Here is an 18,653-nt window from a genome sequence, read left to right as displayed (position 1 = left end):
GCTATACTCACTCACCTAAACTAGTAAAAGGATATCAAAAATTAGATCTGTTGTCTGAATAATTTTTTGGTTTGACTGTATATATTAATATTACATCCTTTTATAAGTGATTACATTTGTTCTTGTTCTAGCCTGAATAAATCTATAATATTTCAAAGGCAATGCACTACCATATAAACCAGTGTTATATATCCCACATTGGTTTATTTGATTCAAACAGAGTGCTGCTCAGATAAAACTCCCAGCAAGTGGACCTTTTACAAGATCTTTGTAAACAACACCTGAACACAGATCCATTTGGATAGCATCTCAGTCCTTTAATCTGCATAAGCAAAAGCAAGCAGGAACCAAACATCTCCGAAGCCTCCTGCAAGCAAGTATAAATGATGGTCTGTCCTGTTAGCAGTGAAACTCCCATTCATTTCATTTGCCCTGGATGCTAAAACTATGCTCTTATAAAAAAGTCAGTTTCATAAACTTTACAATTGCCACCCACTCTTGTGTTAGATCTGCTGATGCATTGCTGTGGAGGAAGGAGCGTGGATAACCGTAGGCCGTTGAGTGAACTTCGACCCCGTTTACATGGGATTTGCCTGAACCGATGTCATCTGCACATGAAGCCACAGATTACTGTGTAAGGTCAGTGATGAATAACACGGTTAGTGGAAAACGAATCAACGAGTCTAAAAGGACAGACTGAAGCCAGGCTTCCACCCCTCTGTTTATTCAGATCTCAGACAGCAGGGTGGCAGGGAGAGCAGTGCTGCTTGACGCAAATGTTGTCCTCTTTTCACTGCAGTTTATCACTTAAAGGTTAAGCAGTGCATGCTGAAAAAGAAGGCCCAATCTCAGCATGAATACCCAACAGACGTACTTTCATTTGAACAACCAAAAAGAAACAAGTTCACCCTGAACTATTTATCTCCAAAAACTAACATTCGTAAGTTTTCTAACGTACTATCACGGCACATTTCATGATCTAATCTCCCAGCTTCCTTCAAATCAAACCAGACAATCCATGTCCTTCCAAAACACTAGCCGCTAATCTTCCCATTTTCTTTGAAACAAATAAAGTCTTCCAAGAAAACAGTTTTGGTGTCCTGAAGGCACAAGCACGCAATTTACGAGCAGTGTTAGGGACGGAGTGGGCGGTTCAAAAGACCTGCGATAGAGGCGTTGCATGTTCTGTCAGGTCTATCAAACTACAGCCAGTGCGGATTGGTTTTTAAGTCAAAATACTGCTGCAAGTAAACACTCCTGAAGGAAGTAGATTTATGTAACTTCAGGACAAGCTAGGCGGTTGTGAAACACAACTTGCGTCTATTCTACAGTGAGACCTGGCTGCAGCACTCGGTGTAGAGGCATTTCTAATGACGGCTTTGTCTGGGCTTGTTGCTCGATTAAGATGTAGAGTTAACACAGGAAAAGGCCCCTCTCTCTCTCAGGCGAGGGCCTGTACATTCAGGCAGGGTCAGTCATGGGTCTCCTCCCAGGAGGTTTCTTTCTCTCGCTGCCTGTTCCAACACACTGAAGTGTCAGGCTCTTTAACAATCTGGCGCCAGTTTTACAAAGCTTTCACCTGCTGCACAAAAGCTCAGAGCAAGCTACGACCCAAAACCCTAAATGCTATTCACTTGCTCCTCTTTCCCCCCAACTCTGCTCTGTTTGCCTATTTAAGACAGTTTTTGTCACTGAAAACGTAATATTTGCATGCACTGAATTTATGTTTGGGCATCCCGACTAGTAAATCTATTTTGAGAGTATTGGCATTGACTGATAAGCACGTTTGATTGGCTAATAAATAACTGACACCACTTCCTTTTGTCAGTTTTTAAGTCTACTGACAGCCCTGTCAATAGAGGGGGAAAAAAAAGGTCATTTTTATAAAAACATGAAAAATATTCTGTATTTTCAGTAGTTCCTTAATTTAAGCCAATTTATATAAACTTTATTTACATTAAATAATTTAATTATGTATAATTACTTGTCAAAAGTACATTAAATTGCAATCTCCTAATTTTTTTCATAGTTGACACTTTAGTGCCTTAACATTCCTATAAAGCATGATTTTACTGTAATATAGCTAATATTTCACTTGTCGGCATTCCAGTTTGATTTACAAATAAATTATTTGTAAAAAAGTTTAATTGTTTTAGAAATCACTCAGAACAATTCACTTTTTTTTTTAAACATTTTTTTAAATATGTTAGAAATAAATTATAATGCAATAAAACTAGTAATATTGTGAAATATAATTACATCGTAAATATACAATATAATTTTCAGTGTTAGTGATCCTTCAGAAATCAGTTTTTTTTTTCAAGATTCTTTAATCAAAGTTAAAAAGAACAGTATTATTTGAAATAGAAATTGTAACATTTAAATGCCTTACTGTCACTTTTATCAATTTAATGCATTCTTTACTGAATAAAAGAAATAAAAAATCTTACTAATCCAAACCTTTGAAAAGTGGTGCATACTTTTACTACATGGGAAACAATGTATATGAATATACTAGCATTATACAGACCATGAGTCACCAAGAACTATTCATATTGGCTTCAGCGATTGAAAAACCCATGCTGTTTGGACCCTAGTCTTGATAGATAGACGGCTGACCACTAGTCTACTGGAAGAGAAACCACTGGACCAAAAAAAGTTTGACCGTGTGAATAAATGAATACTGTAAATTTGACAGGTTTGCTTTGCAGGACCGAATTGACAAGACCCTTTCTCATCATAAACACAGCCTGCTGACCTTTTTTTTTTTTCTGCCGTCACTTTATTTTTGCCACCAATTAGTCGCTATTCTGCCATCAGTGCCTTATGAGAATGGGAGGGAGCAAGAATAACAAAAAGAGGAGAGAGAGAAAGAGAGCGCCTGACTCAGCACTTCAACACCCCCTCTTCTCTAAGCTCCCTCTTGTTTATGCTTTACTGATCAAAGGATCTGCCAAAAACTGCCCCTCTCCCACCCACCTACCAGTAAGCCACCCTACCCCCAACCCACACACACACTCCAGGAAAACAGACGAGGAACAGGGGGCCTCTTCGGGAGGGTCACGGGGGAGGGCCAAATGACCGTCAAACAAAAAGAAAAGGCCACAGAGGAGGAAAAAACGAGCGTGGAAGCAATCCCTCAGAACTCCATTGGCTGAGTGGATGCTTGTGGTCCTGTTACACTTTATGTCACCCCGATCCTCCCCCTCCTATTGCTGCTGGAAACTATGACAGAGACACGGGGGAGCGAGGGAGGGAGAGGCGGTGCGAGTTAATTTTAATTGGAGAACAGGATGTTGAGTATGAAGATCTCCTCTTGGGTTTCAGCGAGGGCAGACGCAGGCGCACTCACACAGGTGGGCTTTATTAGCCCGAGCGCTCTGCCCACACAGTGCCTCTTCCATGCAAAACACTGACGCTTATGTTTAATTCAGTGTCACGATGATCTAGAACGAGAACTACGGACCGTAACCAACATGAGCGACAGCTTACTTACAACATGCTGTTTTCTGGCAGTGGTTTGAATGCAAAAATCTCCCAACTCAAGCTAAAACATGAGCTTTGTTCCAAAATAGAGTGAGATGGCATGGGCGACTGCCTTCTTGGAGGGCATCATAAACATCATAGAACCTCATAAAAGAATGATTTGGAGTGCACTATATAGTAAGCAGCTCTAAAAACACACATAGGACTCTGTGCAGAAGTTTTATAGAATGAAAAAAATTGCCATTCCTCTCACCTTATTTCTTCACTGACCTCCTGGCAGTGCATTATGGGATTGATATCTTTGTGTAGGATCTCTTAAGCCATGTTTAGGCTACACAACAATGATGTAGTCAAACACGGAAAAGTTTTTCCCATGCATTTTTAACTAGTTTCACATATACACAACAACGTTTTCAAAATGATTCGCATTTACACATATCCGTGAAAACGGTCAAAATGCTGTATTACGTATGCCAGGCCAGTAGTTAGTGCTGTCAGCTTGTTGGTAAACACCTGTTTTGATAATGTATATTATGCATCTCCACTGTTGGATGTTATATTGATGAAGTAAATCAACACTTTGCTGAAGAAGCGTTAGCAAACTTATGTATGTTTTTTTTCGCACTTGCATTTAAAATCGACTCGTACTTCGCAAATCTACATACCCATCACGCATGTGCATGATGTCACCGTTTTCAAAGATTTCTGTTTTGGGAGTTTACACAGAAATGATAACGGTGGATTTTCAAAAACTTGCACTTTCAAACCCGTTTTCAAAAATATGTTTTTTCAGTCCCCAACGAACAGGCAAAATGCATAAAAATGTTCCCATTTTTTTTTATCTGAAAACATTGTAGTGTAAATGGCCCCTTAGAAGGCAGCATATTATGTCTCTCACCTTCTTGAACAGATTTTATGCCTGTGATTCTGCTCTCTAGCTTTTGGAAGAGGACAAATGTGTTCTGTAGTCAAAGGCACACCATCCAGCCTGGGTCAGAGCCCTACCATTGCGTCACTCTTGAGTGTCTGCTCATACAATATGTTCTCTCTGCACTTCCAGCACACACAAACAAACACACTTCACAAATGAGGCAGACTGGCTTCCCTTTACTCAGCGGGAAAGTACCGGGAAAATGGGAGGACAGTCAAGAAGCTGCCAAGAGTAACAATAATAATGAAATCCATATATTTTGCCTGTCATTTATTCATGATGCCAACCTGCATTTGATGAATTGAAGTGTTAGAGATAGTCATAATCATTCATTATTCAGCTTTCAGATGATGTATTAATCTCAATTTAAAAATCAAAGAGACCCTTATGACTGCTTTTATGGTCCAGAGTCACAAATAATAATAAGAAATGGCAAGTAACCTAGGCTGAATGCACATTCACACCAACAAACGAACACCTATGGCTTTGGCAACGGTATCCCACACTCCCACCGGAAAAACATCATCACCACTCAGGGCCATTACAGATCACTGGGGGCCACCAGCTGAGAGGCGTTAATGAAGATTATGGGGCCAGAGATGGACACAAAAGCATAGACAGGATAGACGTCCGCTCAAGAGACCCCCACAAACACCCTCTAGAGTTTCAAACATCATCAGCCAGACGAATGCGACCTTCTTTCAGACTAAGCAGACTGGGAGAATGACAAACAGACAAAGAAAGGTCTACAACCCTGGTCGCAGGCTTTTGCTTTATAGCCAATAGACAGGGAGAGCGGAGGTGGGGATTCTGGCACTCAAATCACATTGAGCCATGACCACACAGGAATCCCTCCATGACACTAAAGGAGACAGTGCTCTATAGAAGCCCACTTCCTGATTTCTTCTCCAGCTGTTATCACTGCTCATGAAACCAGAGAGCGCTCAAGGAGAAGGAGGAGGAGGAGGTGGAGAGTGGTGGTAGGTAGAGAGGGGAGGTTAGCGAGCTCACGGCACTGGGACTAGACCCACCCAAGCGCTCGACATGATTGATGGCCCAATTATCAGGGCCCTGTTTATTGTGCTGCAGTTATTTATAACACAGCAGAGCTCGAGGTGCAGCGATGAATGCTTCTCACAGTTGCACTCGACTTCCCCAGCACTGCATGTTTTCCACTTTGCCTAAGAAACAACAAATATTTGACCTTGAAATATGGTGCATACTGGATGAGCCGTGTTCAAAATAGCAGAAAGTGCCAAGACAGCATTCCCTATTTTCCGTCTTTGTCCAAAATTTGCATTATACTTAACTTTCACCTGAAAATTTAGTGGCTGAAAGCATTATGTCAGATAATTTTTCATTTTAATTTAAGGGATAAACTCAGGTAAGGATTTTGTTGTATTTTATATGAATATTCACTAACACTATTTTAAGGTGTCCTTGTTACATGTTACATGTACTTACTATTTTAATAAAAATAAATGATGCATAATTACACACAAGTAACCTAAAGCCAAACCCTAACCCTAACCCCAACTATACAGTAAGTACATGTAGTTCATTAATATTACTCAGTCCGTAAATGTATAATTACATAATATTATTTTAAGTAAGTGCTCAGTGAATATATTGCTATTTGTTAACACATGAGTGACTGAGCTTCCGTCAGCAGGACATCATCAGCAGAGATTATAGAGCGACCTGCTGACCTCTGGCCGGATTTAAGTTCCTCTTTGAAGGAGGGCTCATATCACAGGAGTCAGTGGACAAATCAGCGAATTAACAGAGGGAACAAGAGAGAAAGATACTACAGAGAAACTTGGCTAAAGGCTATGAAGTGCTCAGAAGGGGTAGGCAAGCTATATTTTGACATTTAAATAATTTATCTTTTACATTTTAATGAAAATGTACCATTAAACTGCTGCTAATGTGAAAGAAACACCGCATGAAGCTGAATGCAACACATTCAACACACTTCCTGTGCTATTTGGTAAATGTAAAGAGTGTTTTGAACGAGACGTTGGTCTGAATGCATAGGCACGGGTTCTTCTTAAGGCAGTTTGTTCCGTAGTGACAGTAAGAGCATTGATGTCTGGGGCAAAGGTGTTACATCAGGACTGGGTAAACACTGGTCTGGATAACTCTGCGATCTATATGTACACACACACACACACACACACACACACACACTCTCACAGATGACACTTCGACAGGAAAGGGGCTTGTTTGTGCGTGGTCAATAAAGCCCAGGCTTGACAAACACACATTTGCTCAAAGTAAATGCTTCACACTAGATGAGCTGAGAAATGAATCCAGCCTGACCTGGGAAACTAAACATTATAAAAAACGAGGCCACTGTAATCTAACAAATGACTTAAACCAGGAAATGAGTCTAAATGGGTCTTCTGCTCACGTCGTAAAGTGCAACGAGTTCAGAAGTCAAAAAAGCATCCTTTCTAAATATTTTTTTTTTTAAATCTTTTTTTAAATCTTTTTTAAATACACAAGTACTTGTTTAATAAATGTAAAAAAATAAAAATATTTTACAATAAAGATACTAAAGCTATACATTTACATTGGTAGTTAACATTTAGTTTTAGTTTCCTTTGTTGCTCACACTCGAAAATAACATTAATCAGTCCTGTCCACTGATATCTACAGTTTTATTAATGGTATACCAAAACCTCTACTGATTCACACATTTCATCACACAGTATTGACCAGTATTACACCACCTGACAGTAAGCCTTAATCATGCATGAAACAAAAGCAGGATTTTAGTCTGATTTTGGGAGGATGACAGGCTCTCCCTGTGATGTTGATCACATTTGCAATCACAAACTTTAACTCCCCTTCACCCGTCCTCCACACAAATGTGCTTCAAATGGAGCTGGGAAGAGAGGCCTGACCCAGATGGCTAAAGCGTTCATCCACCGTCAAAGAGAAGGCCAAAAGCAGTACACAACACGCCTGCTCCGAACGCACACATACGAGGGTGCGTGATTCACACGGAGCCTCCCGATGAGCTTATTCAAACACAGACAGGAGTGGAGGAAAACGAAGTTAAAAATCACATGAACACACAACTCCTCACAATCCTGTCACATCTATACTTTGCCCGTAAAACCCAGATAAACCGTTTCGAAATTGAGATGGATGTGTATTAAGCCTAAGCTTCCTTTCAGAAAGGGGGAAAATAGCTAATATTTTCCCAACTGGCCACAAAAAAAAAAACGGAGTCTGAGTGTGTGAGGAAAATGGAAAGAAAACAGGCCACCCCAGAAGACTACAGCACTCAATAACAAAGACTGTCTAAGCTAGCAGTGTGTGTCTGGACATGTAACGCTTCCAGCAGCAGCACCATTGCACTACAATAGGACAAAAGCTTGCACGTCTGTCACTTGCACCTAATACACATGCTTTCTTCAGAGAGAGAGAAAAAAAAAACAACACCACATTTTCCTGTTTGTTTCTACTGAAGTACCAATGTTAAACCAGTCCTACTAAAATATTAAACTGGCAAAATAACTTTTACAAATTTCCCCTTAATTGAGTACACATACTGTTTTCAGTAATGAGCGATCTGTATAGATTAAATGTATAAATTTTTTATCTTAAATTATGTATTATACTTCATCTCATTTGTTTGATATATCTATAGTAGGACATTTACAAAATATCTTCCATGGAACATGTTTTTTTATTTAATATCCTAATGATTTTTGGCATAAAAGAAAAATTATAATTTTGACCCACACAATGTATTGTTGGCTATTGCTACAAATACCCAACAACTTATGACATAGAAGACTTAAGTTAAGCACAAAAGGCTCAAAAAATTGTTTGTTTCCAATGGAGCACCATTATTAAAAATAAACAGTTTCCCCTTAATAACTCCTTAAGTATTAATATCATTACATCAGTGTGAAACGTGTATATATTACATTTCAGAAAATGTGTTTTGGGGTTTCATTTAATATTTTGTAACCCTATAATATGTTGTAACCAATATGATAGCAATATATCATGCATCTCTATCTTGATAAAATAATCAACTTAAAGAAAGAGTCTTAATGATATATATTCAAGGGAAGACCTGGCATCATGTTTCCTTGTGATTTTCCAGTTTATCCAATCATGCTCACCTCCTGCCCAAACCAAGAAATCCCATGGTGGGAGCAGACATCAGGAAGGAAACAAGGGGGCCATTTTTAGTCTACGGACCTTGAGGCCACACCGAAACCAAACAGTGCTCATTAAATCACTTAACACCATGCTTTTACCATTACCACCTGGTCCCCTCACACTCTTACGATGGGTCATGTCCTTTAACGTTCCTTTTCAAAATATTTTAATATTACTTTATCAGGCATATTCAACAACATTTTGAAACAAGAAAAACATTTGTGACAAACATAAGTCTAAATGCATGTATGTGCAACTAAGTTTTGCCTTCAGGAAAGACTCTAAAGCCCCTTTCACACTCCATGTCTGACCCGGCATATTGCCGGAACATTGCCGGGTCACCTTCTGTGTGAAAGCAACCACGTGCCGGGATTGATTCCGGCATTGAACCCGGGTCGGGGACCTAGTAACATTGCTGGGACAAGCGCTGTGTGAACAAAAGCCAGATCTAATTCCGTGTCGAAGTGATGATGCGCGTTATCGTGCGACTCTTTTACCGGCTGTTTGAAGGAAGATCAACGTTCGCGACGAAAAAATTTGCAAACTCTAATGAAGCAGAGATCAGTTTGTTCCTCACTTTCCGCACTGACGCCGAGATCGTTCGCTTGCTTTAGTGAAAGTATAACGTGCCTAATGTTTTCAACTTATACATTACACATCACGCACTGATGTCATGTGTCGTTACGGGATCTTTACTGGTTGTGTGTGAAAGCACACAAATATCCCAGGTAATCACTGGCAGTGTGAAAGTGCAAAATCTAGTGACCCGGGAACAACTACCGGAACACTTTACCCGTGTATTTGCCGGTATGGCAGTCTGAAAGGGGCTTATGACACACCTTTTGTACAGTAATTAAAAGCAGCATGTTTTAAAGTGGGTGAAGGGGTAACGGTGGTTCCCATCATAGGGTCTAATTCCTGTGATAGTTGGGGTCCACATCCCTGAGGGTCCTTCTCGGCTAGGTCTGGCCTCCCATGGGTTCATCCCCCCATCCACCCCACCCCCCACTGAGGCCTGGCTTTAATAAGACAACGGAAACACTGATTACCCCCTCTATTTGGTCACATTCTCCAAATTAGAATCCTTCATTAGTTTATGACCCTGGTCTCAGTGTTAGTGCCCTGTGAACTTACCCCCCCCCCCCCCCCACCCACCACCTCCTGAGGTCCCAAAAAACAGGCAGGCGAGAACTAAACAAGATGACCCTCAACCGCCCTGAGCCCCCCTTTCCCTCGGACCGAGTCTATTATAAATCAAAGCTCACAGTAAACTGTTGGAGAAAAAGGGAAAGAGGGGAGGTCAACACATCATGTTGACCTTTCCCACTTCTGTCTTCCACAGGGTTAATAATGAAAGCAGGAAGACAAGGAGGAAAAACAGGAGACAGCGACAGACCTAGGAAGTTAAAAAAAGACTAGGCCACAACTTCTTTTAACCTCCAGTCATTCTAGATTCAATATAAACACTCAGACACACACAATGTGCAAAGGGAGTTGTAAAGAATCAGATTTATTCAACAATTTATGAAAAATAAATCAGTATTAAGCAGATTCATAATATGTAAATAATGATGTTATAATGTTATAATTTGCTAGAAGTCAGTATAAATAATACCACTGACCAGAATAACAACACCCTTGACAATGCAGCATATTTTCCTGAATATGCTACATTGTTTTTGTTTAAAAGTGAACTTTTTAAAAGTTGTGCGACTTAATTATTATTTTGTTTGTTAAACGGATACTCCACATCAAAATGAAAACTTGTCATTAATCGCTTACCACCATGTAGTTACAAAACCGTAAAAGCTTTGTTCGTCTTCGGAACACAATTTGAGAAATTTGGGATGAAAACTTGTGACTGTCCCATTGACTGCCAAGTAAATTACACGGTCAATGTCCAGAAAAGTTTGGAACGCAGGCAGTGTATGCTCTTCTTTGTCAGCCGCGCATAATTGTTGAAAAAAGTCATAATCTTTGTTTTCTTCCCATACAAACACTATTCTCGCCGCTTCATAACGTTACGGTTGAACTACTGATGGCAGATGGACTATTCTGATGATGCTTTTCATACTTTTCTTATCCATAATATCTTAAAATGTGTTCCGAAGACGAACAAAGCTTTTACAGGTTTGGAATGACATGGGAGTAAGTGATTAATGAAAAAATGTACATTTTGGGGTTGAGTAAACCTTTAAGCTGATAGATTTGTTCTGTTCTAAGCCCTGCAAAATTTAAAGGATTTGTTGTGCTGTGGGGTACTTTACATTACTTCTTAATGTAATAATAAAATAGGACTTATACACCAATGCAAATTATCAATTTTTTTTTTTTCTTCTCTCCAGCTAGTGCAATTTTGACCCAACTTGTGTCAAATTACAGTCCACTTATTTTCCTGCATTCTCAGGAAGATCCAGAACTAGCATCTGGAAGCGTCAAAATACACAGAACTAGTTCCCTATAATCCTGGCCTTTTGAGGCAGCGTTGAAACGGTCTTCAAATGACTGGGTGTTGCAGATTAATTACGACTTCTGATAGCTTTGCGTTTCCTGTCATTTTCTTCCCGCTATCAAAGTGTCACGGGACACCACTGAGGCCTGAGCAAAGGCTGAACTAAATATAGGACAAAAATGTTACAGTGTAACCATTCAAAGCCTAAATCTAACTAGTTTTAATAGATCTTTTACTGTGTGTTCAGAGCCTTGTTTGTTTGTCTGTATCTGACCAGGTCACATGAGTTTCACTGGATATATAACGCAACCCGCTCATGCTCTCTCTCTCTTCTGTATCTCTACTGAGTGGATTCACAAACTGCGCTTTCATTCATGCCGAAACGGAAACCAGGCTGCTTGTCAGACTTCCCTTAACCGTGTGACTCGCATGTGGCCAAAGCGAGAGCCATCGGGATACTTCGCAAACCTCCGTCTGCTTATCTGCAACCAAAATGAATGGTAACAGATATGCTCTCTAATGAAATCTCCGGTCTTAGGAGAAAACAACTTATGTGAGAGTCGTGTACATGCAGAAAGCAATGCGAGTTAGTCTCAAACAGATTGGCTAACAGCCCTCTCACTGCTCCTCATCTGAAAAAGGCCTGATTATAAATAGGAGTGTGTTTGTTTTCCAGGATAAGCTTCCTGAAGCCTTCAGTGTTTCTAGATTCAAATGACACTTTTAAATATCCAATGGGAGTCGCAAGAAATTGGAATTATTCAACAGAAAATTATTCTGTATTTACTAACTGACTTCCATAGTATATTCTTCAAAATATCTTCTTATTTGTTCAACAGAATAAATATACTCACAGGTTTGGAACAAGTGGAGGGTGAGCAAATGATGACAGAAGTTGAATTTTTGGGTGAACTATCCCTTTAATCTATACTCGACGAGAATAACAACGGATATCAAGTTGTCAGCACTTGACAATGTAACATGGGGAACCGCAAAACTCAGCTAGTTGGTCTAAAAGAAGCACTGTATAATCAGACTGGCTCTTAAGAGTTTTCATAAGACTTAAAAAGCAATGGAACAAAATGTCACATTTTAAGTTGGACTATGGAAAAATGTTCTCGGAAAGACATGAATCAGAATTTTTGGAGTTTACATAAAATGTACAAACCAATGGAACCAAATGCGAGACACATTTTAAGTTAGTCTTAGAAGAGACAATACTCATAACACTCAAAAATATGTTTGAGATTCACTGGCCATGAATCAGGCACATCCTTTGGAGAGTACATAAGATGTATAAAGCAATACAGTGAAACACATGGGTCTTGAGACAATATTTTTAAGAACTTAAATTATTTTTAAGAACTTAGAAACAACCCACAAGATGACTCTTCTTTCAGCTCCTTGAATTTTGATAGTGATATGCACACTACAAAAATGAGGAATTGTTGACGAACCATGTCAACTTCCTGTGGGAAAGAGATCCACAAACAAAGCGAGGGTCAACAACAACAACAAGACGCTGAATAAAATGAGTCTGCATTTCTCTAGAACCCCAAACAAAGAGAAGTTAAAAAAGGAGGGGGTTGTACAGACAAGAGGAGACAAGACTTTCATTTGTGCATTTCAGCAGTGACAGAGACGAGGGGAAGATCAAACCGTGCCAACACACAGACCAAAAGGTAGCAGTCTCAATGTTAGCTTAAATCTTCCCTCATTTATCCGTTGAAGAAGAGGGGGAACTACCAGACTAAATTTGGAGCCTTGTCTCAAGGATTAGGCGTCCTCATTGTTGGATGCATTAGCGGTTGCAACATTTCCAAAACATTAGCCTTGGTCTTGTGAGTCGCCTACACAAATGGCGTTTCCCCCTTCCAGTCCCTCAAACCCCTTTTGCACAGTTCCTGGAGATCTGGTCCAAATGAAGCAGATGTTCGCCAGATGTTCCTCTTCTAAACATCTGTTTTTAAAAGCTCTCTGTTTTATCATAGTAAATTGGAGGCTAATCATGTTTGTCTAGAAGCGATTGATCAGAGGGTCACTGCTTCAGACATCCCAGAAACTTTGCATTCAAAAATTCAGTCCTAATCTAGCAGCTTTTGAACAAACAGCGACAACTTGAATAGGACTTATCAAAAAGACACAATGTAGTCCTTAATTCTGCCTTTTTAACTCGTCCTGTCTGCAGCCTGTGTCCTGTGGACAGGCAGATGAGTTTACCAGGCCGGCCCGTCCTCCACTCGTTCTACGCTGCTACACTGGGCCTTTGTTCCCCTCTGAAACCCAATCCGCAGAAGCACTAAGTACCCCCACACACACACACACAGAGAGAGAAGGAAACCTTGGCACACAGGCTAACACACTAGCAAAGACTAAGATATATAAACCAGCTGGAAAAAAAGACTATTTATTGGGAGTTTTGATTAAAAATAAAAACCAAAGTCATTTTATGTAACTCTCAGCCTGCAAGCTTGACGTCACCCACCACCGTTTTTGGGTCCAAAAGCTCTACGAGTTCCCAAACGCAAACAACAAATGGTGCACTCACAGTTTCTAATACTGTTGAAAAATCACAATTCTGAAATTTATCTTTAAAGGCATTTCAGTTTGTGACAATGATTCAGTTTTTATGAATGGCACGAGCCTGAAGACTGTAGTGCACAATGTGAGTTTCTTCAAAGCTTAGCTTAAGTATGAGATATTAATAAATTGTGCTCATAAAAGGGCTGTTAAAAATAGTATTCTCAATTGAAACATGGATTCGCAAGCAGTATGTGATACATCAAGACCTCAAAGCAGCATTGCAAGAAAATGTTTCCCCACTAAAATTCACCTTTGCTGTAAATCTCTACACGTAGAAAGTCTTCCATCTTTACAATGACTGCAAACTTGACCCCAATCTGAAGGTCAACAACGCCTTATCAATTTAAAAGACACCAAACAGCACAAAATCATGTTGACATATATCATATCAAGCATGACAACGTTAACGACTCACTTTAGGAAGTATCTCTGGCCTGAAGGGGTCTTGGCCATCTCCCAGCCTGGGGGCAGCGGCACATCATCAGGTATTTCGTAAGAAGACTGGCGGAGGTGCTGAGGTGGGGCGTTTGATGGAACCATGCTGCTCAGCGAGCCAGGAGTAACTGCACCCAGCTGCAGGGAGGCGGGTGAGGAGTGTGCCCTGATGTGCTGGGGTGTGAGGGTACCAGCAGTACCTGCATCCGTGCTGGCCTGTACAGGGACAGAGGATTATTTTAGCATAAAGAAGACATTTAGATTAGGATTAGATTTAAAGCAAACAATAAGTCTCTTAAATAGCAAAGAGACTTATGTTTAAACCTTAATAATTTGAAACATGGAGGATGGAAGAACAAGCACGGACACATATGATTCTCAGCCTATCTAACTCAAAGATGCCCCATCATGAAGGTCATATACTTATGCTGCGTTCCAGGCAGGGTTTTGAGCTCGTAAATCACGATTTCAAACCACGACTAACGACTTTGTAGCTCTCCAGGCAAGTCTTCCTGAGCGCAAGCAATTGTAGCTAGATTATAAATTTTATTGCAACGTTAAATTGTCTTAAAATCGTTTTTTCAACGTTTACCACTTGCATAAACACTGCATCCGTAGGCAATATTATTCGTAGGGGCTGCCATCACGTGCTGTGTGACGTCAGAACTCGGAGTACATCGATCTAGTACGAGCTCACGGGTGGGAAGTCACGGGTTTGACTGCCGTTCCAGTGCACCTTCACAGGAATAAGGTTGGAAAAACACCGCTTACGGGTTGCCTTGAACGCGGCATAAATATTTGTATTAAGTTTTCCTCTTGTAGTTCTGCTGAAATGATGACAGAAACTAGGGTTAAAATACATGGATACGTTCATCAATCATGATTAATCTTACAATGTAATTGTTAAAGCATTTATGTTTCTTATTCTTTTTGTTTTCTTTCATCTCATATGTAACAAATCTGTTTTCTTTATGCCATAGTTTCATTTTGCCTAGAGTAACAAATATTATTAAGGGATTTAGCATTTTAATTGTTAAACTATTTAAATAAAATGCTCTAAAATAATAAATAAAACTTTGTGAACTCTGGAGGGTTATCGGAGTATGGGAAATGAGTCATTTCTTTTCCAGTTAATACAGGGAAAGTCAAAGGATAATAATAACGTATTTTCAACATGAATAAAACACCCTAGGCTACATGCATGGAAACAAATAAATGATTAAATTTACACAAGGGGACTGTTGTCCTTTTGAATCATAACCTAGTGTTACTTTCATTAGTTTTATCAGCTCCTTTTACAAAAACAAAAAGTTAAGAAACGGATGTGGCCTAGGCTGCAGACTTCAGGGTGAGCTAAGGAACAAGCTGTCCTGGGGCAACTTTTCAGCAGAACTGAACATGTGCGCATGCGCGTGATGTGATTCCAAACCCGAGAAAACTCGATTACTTTAGTTGAAAACATTTTTATTTTGTTTTTAATTAAGCTTTAAGAGATGAACTATTTTAAGTATCTGAGCTCGTTGAACAAGGGCTGGAAACTACACACTAACCTCATATTGTTTATAAACCGCTTATTGCCATTCTTATATAACACGAAAGATAAAGCATTAAAAGTGAAAAGCAGTTGCAATGAACAAAACACTGAAAAGATTATTTCAGGAATTAAGTCGTATAGGTTTGGGTTTTCTTTCGGCTGTTTAGAATAACACAACCAGCGCGGCCCCGCATCGCAAAATAATCACTCTTTTGAGTCGGTTCTTTTGAACGAACTGTGGCTTTGCAAATAGTCTGAATCATTACGCGATTCATTTCGCAAATAGTCTGAATCATTTCCAGTAGCTCACCCATGAACTGAATCGTTTAGAGAGATTTCACTCCGTAAAACAGTAACAGAATGTTTCATATAACACAGAACAACAACAAAAAAGCACTGGATGAAGTGTAATATTCAGCTATCATCAGCTGAAATCAAACCTGGAAATAAATCTTATCTTGTGAGAGTGATTGACTTTGTACTGTCGGTCAAGATATTTGGACACACTAATCAAATACAAAGAGTGCAGATTGGTATAACCATCACTTTACCTTAGCACCTACAGCCACAGTGGTATCCGTTTTTAAACTTCAACTAGTTCTAGGGGTGAATATAAGTGAGATACAAATATTTTCTTCTTCTGTATTAGATCAGATTTGTTGCAGTATAACTTGCTATACTTTGCGAGCGGTAACTTTCAGATCAGCTATTTTTTCCTGTGGAAAGGTAGCTTGCATAGGAGTTTAAGAGGAATACATTTCTAAGGAATTGTAACTTTTGTGTTATGACAATTCTTTTCATTTTTATTATAATTTCTGTTATAAATTATGCTTGGCACGTTATTATTATTAGCCTCTTATTTTACTTTATAATCTGCTGTCATAGGACATACGTCCGCGTATGCACTTTATTATTTATTTAGCCTTTATTCACTGTATTTATCTCATCCATTCAGTGCTTACTGTTCTTTGCTCATGCATGTAATAAATCTACATTGGCAGAGTTACACCCTAAACGTTATAATAAGAGTCGTGGCCCCTCGCGCCAGTCGCAGTGTCAGGCGCAGGAACAGTTTGTGGAAACAGTTTGAGGTTTCTGTGGGGGTGGTCTCTTACTTGTCTGGAGTGGGACTTTGGCTCTGGCGGCTTGAAGAATGAGTCTGGCAGCTTTCTCATCCTCATCGGCACGGAGGGTGGAGCGATGGTGCTCTTCGGGTTCATCACAGCGTTAAAAAGAGCCTCCAGATCGGTCTCGGAGTCTCCCCGAACATGGACGATCTGATGGCCGGCAGGAGGGTTGTGCTGGCTCGGATCCATGACTCCAGATGAAACGTAGCTCTTCTTTCTATCCGACGGATGAATTGGTGGGAACACTAAAATTGGCTGCAACCATACAATGCCAAAAGATTAAATCCAAACAGCCCAAACTGTTTTCTGTCCGTCCGCTTTATTAATTATCCAAGCCTTGCGAAAAAAGTAGGCAGCGCTGTTTTTCTGCTTCTTGAGAACACCCCAAGAAATGTGGAAACGCGCATATCTACTAAACGTTGTCGTTTAAACTTCTTCTGAAGTATCTGAACTCTTTAAAAGCGCTGTCCGTGTGACTTTCCCAAAAGTTTAGGGCTCCTCTAACGCAGACATTGGAAATGACTGTAGCCTAAAGCGCGTTGAAAATCACAGCCCTCTCACTAACCTAACTTACTTTTTTTCTTCTTTCAACTTCTGAAAGTTTGGGCAGGACATCAAACTTTATGAGTCATGTGACCGCTGACTCAGAGGGGCGGGGCTTAAGCAAGAGCCTAAAAGCTACATCATTTTCTTCTGTGATGGGTCCCATGTATAGAGAACCATAAATATTTATATTTCAGGCATTAGTTTTTTATGGATGATTAATAATGTGTTCAAATATCAGTTAGGGACGTATATATTTATATTATAATTTATTTCACGCTAATACATTTGTATACATATTTGTTATTTACTTTTAACTGTATAACGAAATAAGTTTATGATAACAAAACAATCATCATGAGACATTTACGTTTAATTTTTTTTTATAATTTTTTTTTTTAAATTGTGGTCATTCATAGCTGATCTGTGTGTTTTTTTAGAGGGGCCACAATTTTTCATTCATATTTTCATGAAGTGTCACTCACCACGGAATGAATCTCATTATACAAAAACACACCAGTGAAGTTCAAGCGCTCGGCTTCTTCATGAAGAAATAAATAAATTGTCTTTCATTGTGTAGAAAGCTGCAGAAAAGTAGTTTCATGCGGTTCCCATGATTGTTATGTAAATGAGCCTTCCCGGGCCATTGAGAAATCATTTTGTCAAGACTTTCCCATACATTTAACATTGAGTGACTGATTATGAACCCTTTTAATCCCCTGCGGGAACTGTAAGGGCATGAATGGATTAAAAAAGTTACTTTTGTACTTTCCCTTTTTAGCCAACCAATATTAGGCCCGAACTGTCTCTCCAAGCCATATATAATGAACCACATTATGTGTGTGTTTTTTGTCATTTATTCTGCTCTGAATTATCTCTGTATTAAACTCTAGTGATCATGAAGTGAAAGGGAGACCAGTGAGCTGTTAGTTTTAACGCCATTATTTGTGAATGGTGAGAAATCATTACTGGACCATCACCCTCCTAATGTGACCTTTTGAAAACTCTTTCTTTTTTTTGCCATTTTGAAAGTAAAATGAGAGCAGTGTTAGATGACGGTAGGCCTACAACTGGAATTATTTTAGTACAATTAAATTTGATTACCATAGCTCATTTTAAAATATCAATGTTTACTATAACAAGTTACAGTAGTGTATAGGGATAGGTTATTTGTGCATCTGACATTAATTTACACAGTGCAGTGATAAACAGTAGATTTTAATCAGCTTTATTTTAATCAGCTTTATTTTGTAGCCGACATATTTGGAAATATTCTATCAAATTTTTTGACATAGGTATTGAGCAAAAATCCACTGAGTTACCGTTGTTCATACGAAATCCTCTCTGGTTTCCTCCACAATGTGAAATTCTGATCAA

At 39.4% G+C, this 18,653-nt stretch overlaps 1 protein-coding gene across 2 annotated transcripts in view; it reads right to left on the bottom strand.

Annotated features, from left to right (window-relative positions):
- The window catches only part of LOC127977589 (transcriptional coactivator YAP1-like), a 30,014-nt gene extending 12,670 nt beyond the window's left edge, over positions 1–17,344 (bottom strand). For both annotated transcript variants that reach the window (XM_052582538.1, XM_052582539.1), the window contains exons 1-2: positions 16,722–17,344; positions 14,053–14,288 (exon numbers count right to left, since the gene is read on the bottom strand). In XM_052582538.1, coding sequence (XP_052438498.1) covers positions 14,053–14,288; positions 16,722–16,922 — 437 coding nt within the window. In that variant the 5' untranslated portion in view covers positions 16,923–17,344. The remainder of the gene's footprint in view (positions 1–14,052; positions 14,289–16,721) is intronic.
- Between the last annotated feature and the right edge of the window lie 1,309 nt (positions 17,345–18,653).

The sequence above is a fragment of the Carassius gibelio genome, chromosome B18 (assembly GCF_023724105.1).
Source record: "Carassius gibelio isolate Cgi1373 ecotype wild population from Czech Republic chromosome B18, carGib1.2-hapl.c, whole genome shotgun sequence".
Lineage (NCBI taxonomy): Eukaryota > Metazoa > Chordata > Actinopteri > Cypriniformes > Cyprinidae > Carassius > Carassius gibelio.
This window is presented reverse-complemented; position numbering and strand designations above follow the sequence as displayed.